General features: G+C 41.9%; 1 protein-coding gene across 1 annotated transcript in view; it reads right to left on the minus strand.

The window, feature by feature from the left end:
- Positions 1 to 3,257: 3,257 nt before the first annotated feature.
- DLD (dihydrolipoamide dehydrogenase) overlaps positions 3,258 to 5,056 on the minus strand; it is a 57,167-nt gene continuing 55,368 nt past the window's right edge. The window contains exons 13-14 of the mRNA XM_025207376.1: positions 3,439 to 3,528; positions 3,258 to 3,323 (exon numbers count right to left, since the gene is read on the minus strand). Of these exons, the coding sequence (XP_025063161.1) occupies positions 3,258 to 3,323; positions 3,439 to 3,528 (156 nt within the window). The remainder of the gene's footprint in view (positions 3,324 to 3,438; positions 3,529 to 5,056) is intronic.

A 5,056-nucleotide genomic window follows, 5' to 3' on the forward strand; every position in this document is an offset into this window, starting at 1 on the left:
TTAGAAATTGGTCGTACGTTAGGGCGGGCTGGTGAATGGAGAGGCAGACACAACTTAGCGGTTGTAAAAAACTTTACTCACGCCGCTTGCAATCACGACACAGGTGGTCCGGTCGTCTGAACAACCACGCGAGTTGTTCCAGCTGGTGGGGCCCAAGCCAGTTAATCCGTCCGCAATTCGAAGCTGGCGGGGAAAGGGGGTACATCTGGGGTTGCGCTCGGTGACAGGAAGAAAGATCGATAGGTGATCAGTCTATCGATCGGCAGCCGCAAGTCAGATAACTTCAGAGGCACTCTGCAGCGTGCTCAAAGCTCTTCGACTTAAGCGGAAGTCGCGCAAAATTTTAAACGGCCAGCAAGCCAATTACTAGCTGCCACGTGTGAATAATTTAGCACTGGCCAATAGCGGGGCACAAATTTACATTCGAATAGCGGGAACTCTTTGCACCGTGCATTTCTGTGCTGCAAAGAAGAAATGCATCCTGCAAAGGAAACTGCAAATTGGCGGGAACTCTCTCCTACACACGGGTTCTCAATTGCAGCAGAACACTCTGCCGTGCAAAGGAGCTCTCATGTGGCCAGGAAATTCCATAGTGCCGAGGCACCAAAATCACTGGGTTGTGACACTCTACTTCACCTCTTGCTTACCCTTAATTAATTGTGAAGGTTACAGTTTAACTCAAGACATCTAATTGTACACCACAGTTCATACTGGATTCAGCGGTGAAGTTTAAACAAAAGCTGTACCCACAACTTCTATCCCCATAGAAGACACTACTGTATACATTAAATTGTGTGGCATACATGCTTATTCCCAACACTAGGCATCCATTACAACATCACTGAATGTTGGTCTGTGCATTGCAAACTTACCTGCAGTTGGGTTTTCTTAGTACCTTTTACAAACATCCTTTGTGTGATTCAATGGTAGCAGACAGATTAATGATACATTACCAGAATTCAAGGCCTTGCATTTTATTTAATTTTAAGAAGGTTTGGAAAGATCAATCCTCCAAACATATTCAGAGCAATAAGTCTAGTCAAAATTTGTAAGTTTTATTTCCGTCAGAAAGAGCATAAAGTTTGTTCAATCAGCTATGGAAAGTATCAAAAACTGACAAAAAGGAAGAATTTTTGCAAGAATTTGAACATTCCCATTTTTGATCACTTTAGAAAGCAGACAGCAGGCCTTCTACAGAGGGTACTTATATAGAGCTTATATAGTGCCACATGAACATCCCACAGCATTTAGCCAACAGGAAGAGGTGACTTGTCCTAGGCACAGGCTTTCCTTCTGTTCTAAGCCTCCCAGAAGACTTTCACACTCGTAAAACACCTTGTCTTGGCTTCCCTCCGGGACTCTTTGCTAGCACTTCCAAACACACCCACAGGGACTTGATTTTTAAACCAACTCCTGGCTGAATTTGCCTCAGAAGTGCACTGGCCTCCATCCACCTCTGCACACACTGAGAACTATGAGGACAGAAGAGAGTCCTATTAACAAATTTTTTTCCTGTTTGCCTTTTTCTAGAAATACTGATTAGCCTAATTATATAAATTGCCATTAATTAACATTCCATACAGATCAATACATGCTCAATAGCTATATAAAAATAGCTGGAGGATACAACTAACAAAATCTGACACAGATGAGCACGAAGTGGTGCAACTTTCTCAGTCATTGTTGCCTGGGAGCAATGATGCCATTTGGACAACAGCAGCTCCAACTGTCACTCTAGAAAATTCAAGACAGTACAAATAAGCCAAGTACATGAAGGAATAAAACCCATAAAGCACTTTCAAATAAAGCAAGACCTGTTAGAATTGGGCATTTTACTCTTGTACATTAACTGGTCAGACTACAAACATCATCTTCACAGATAAGCACTTAAAAAAAAAATTATCTTATTAATTTGTAGTTTCTTCCTTTCACAGTCAGCTATTACCTATCCCCAGCAGACAACAGGAGGTCTGGTTTCAGGAACACTGCTTGAGCACTTCCAAAACGTCTCCAGCATCAGTGCAGCTTTAGATGACATGATGGTAAGCACCAGACTAGCATTGGTGAGGCTGAGTCTGTGCTAGAACATGCTAAGAGAATCTCAGGAAATCCTTAGTACAGACAAAGCCTAAAGGAGCCATGACAAGTAAGGAGTGTATGGAGTTAGCTACATGAAACTCAGCAGCATTCCAACCAGCTTTTCTCTGTTAACAGCTCAAGGAAGGAAAGTATCATATCAATTTCTCTATAGCCACATCTTCATAGAGACTAAGCAGGATCCTCCACCTGAAGTACAAATATTTATTCATGGAAGGCCACAGACTTTTTTTTTGCTACAAGAAAAGGGGCACAAGCAGTAAAGGAGCAGAGACAAAACAGTGCAGGAGACACCAGAGAAGGAAAAAAGTATCTTTGATTCCTTTGTGGCAAAGCAGCACTGCTGCAGACTTTGTCTGGAAGGAGCAAGAGGTGTCTAATCCCACTTCTGTCCAGTGTATTTGGAGCTAATGCTGCATGACGACCTGCCACTTCAGGATTTTGTTTCCTAAAAATCCCTGATGGAAAATTCTTAGAAATGAGATCAGGAGGCAACAATGCTCAGTGAACTCCCTTTACTGAATTTTGACCTGTGGAACTACTTGATTGTTTTTTGTTTGCAGAACTACATTTTAAAAATCGACAGGTTTTCAATATGAAAACATGATGCATGGAGATAAAAGTTACTCACGCAATCAGATTTTCTTTCCAAAACAAAAACTACAAGGTACTTCAGTCCTCTTGCAGTAACCTCATCCAAGCAATCCCAAGTCTACTAGTTCAAAGTAACCAAAAGTTTAGTTCTTGCATTTTAGAAGTACTTATAATATATTAAGTTAATCCTTTCAGTAAGGAACGCCATAACATTTTTGTGCGGAGATGACAGAGGCATTTTAAGTGCCAACATTCCTCTGGGCTAGCAAACGAGGATGCTCTGGTCAGGGTGTGCTGCAGTGAAATGCTGTTTTACTTTTTTAAAGTTCTCTCAAACTTGTTTTTGCAACATTCATAATACACAAACAAGGATGTTTCTGTATTTAATTTACAAAGACCGGCTAATTCCATTTGCCCAAACCCTACTGTTTGTTTAAATAGTTGACATTTAACAAAGATTCACTAAATTTTGTCTCAGAAATATTCAGAGCCCCAACCTTGCATAAAAGCCTGCAGTTCATTTACAGAAGAAATGTACTGTATCTGTACAAACGACAGCTCTCATTTTAGAAGTTGATAGCTTTGCCAAAAGAGGCTGCTAGGTTTGCTTCCCTGAAGGCTTCTGATACTGTCTGTAAAGAGATAAAACAAGGACAGAAGTCACTAGAGAATAAATATTTCTCTTGAAGCTATTATATACCCAGAACCAAAAGCTCAGACAAAAAAAATACTCTATAACCAACTTACTGGGTGGGCATGGCAAACTCTGGCCACATCTTCACATGATGCTCCATATTCCATAGCAAGAGCAGCTTCATTAACCATCTCTCCAGCACCCTGTAAGCAACACAACAGGTCTAAATAGTATAAATGTCTTTGCATCACACGCAGCTTATTTTAACAGAGGATCTAGCTATGAAACATACCAATTGTCTGCAAAATGTATCTTTTATAATCTAGTCATATTCAAAAGTGCCAAATGTAAGCATGCAGATGATCTGTTCAGTGACTGCGCTTGAAGCCTGTCACTCACACACTGAATGACTGTAAAAAATAAAATACAAAACAATTGCATATTACTGCATTTTTCTATATCTTAACTACCCTACACTGCCATAATTCCCACCACAGCAACCACAGGCTGCAAGAACACACTCAAGATTGGCAGCAGTGAAAAAGAATGCCTCACTTCTACGCAAATTGTCAGTAAGGCAAAAATGTCATTCTGGTCCAACCTGCTCTAAGCTGCCTTTGTTGATATTAACAGCATTTAGCAGCAGATGCATACACAGAAGTAATATGGTTAAACTGATAAACTAGCAGTGTCCCAAACAATTAAGAAGTGTGTTTTGAGTTAATTAACCTTATTTACATTTATCCAGATGACATCGCCAGCAGGATGATAGCTGAAAACAGATGAACCTGCCCAGCTAGTTTTAATGTTATACTACATTTAGTTGGAAGAGCTATCTCCATCAGGAGCCTTTAGTGAGAAGGGCAGCTATTCAGGAAAGTCCTCTGACTTTCACTCTAACAGACCTAACTTTCAGCATTCCTAAGAAAGTTGTTTCTTTTTCTCTTTAAATGGCCACAGGTGTGAACAAACTAGCAAGCCTCTTCTTTCTTTTCAGTCTCTTCAGAAAAGGGCAAGATCAGTTCACATTCCCCTAATGCTGCTACACACTCCCATAACCTTGAAGTTTTCCTTCAAATTGATAACACTGCTGTCCATTTCCCTTAACTCTGGCCTTTGGTAGAGTGATGTGAGGTGTTTTTACACTTTCCAATGCCTAAAATTCCGTAAGTTTGAGACTGCTGAATGATTACAGTAAAAGCTCCGTTATCTGGCATCCCCCAAGGAACGGGGGATGCCGGATAACAAAATATGCCAGTTAATTGAGCGGCCCCGGCCGCCGCTTACCCCACCACATCTGGGACGTCCTGCCGCCCCACCTGCGGGTCCATGGGACAGGGAGGCAGGCCCCGCACAGCCTGTTATGCCCCCGGGCTGTGGGGGCTTGCAAGTGCAGGCTGCTTTGCCCCGGGCCGTGGGGGCTCGGAGAAACCAGAAGTGCCCCGGTGGGCACTTCTGGTTTCACTTTATCTTACAAGCCAGCATGCCAGTTAGTAGAGCGTGCCAGCTTGTAAGATGCCAGTTAACAGAACTTTTACTGTAATTAGATAATCAAACTATGAAATATTAGGTCTGATTCCAAGAAGCATCATTAAGATTGTGCAGGGTATATGCATCTATCAGTTGTGGAAAAACATGACATTTTTCATAGTTTCATAGTTTCTAGGGTCGGAAGGGACCTGGGCAGATCATCTAGTCCGACCCCCTGCCATGGCAGGAAAGAGTCCTGGG

The sequence above is a fragment of the Alligator sinensis genome, unplaced genomic scaffold, assembly GCF_000455745.1.
Source record: "Alligator sinensis unplaced genomic scaffold, ASM45574v1 scaffold100_1, whole genome shotgun sequence".
Taxonomy (NCBI): Eukaryota; Metazoa; Chordata; order Crocodylia; family Alligatoridae; genus Alligator; species Alligator sinensis.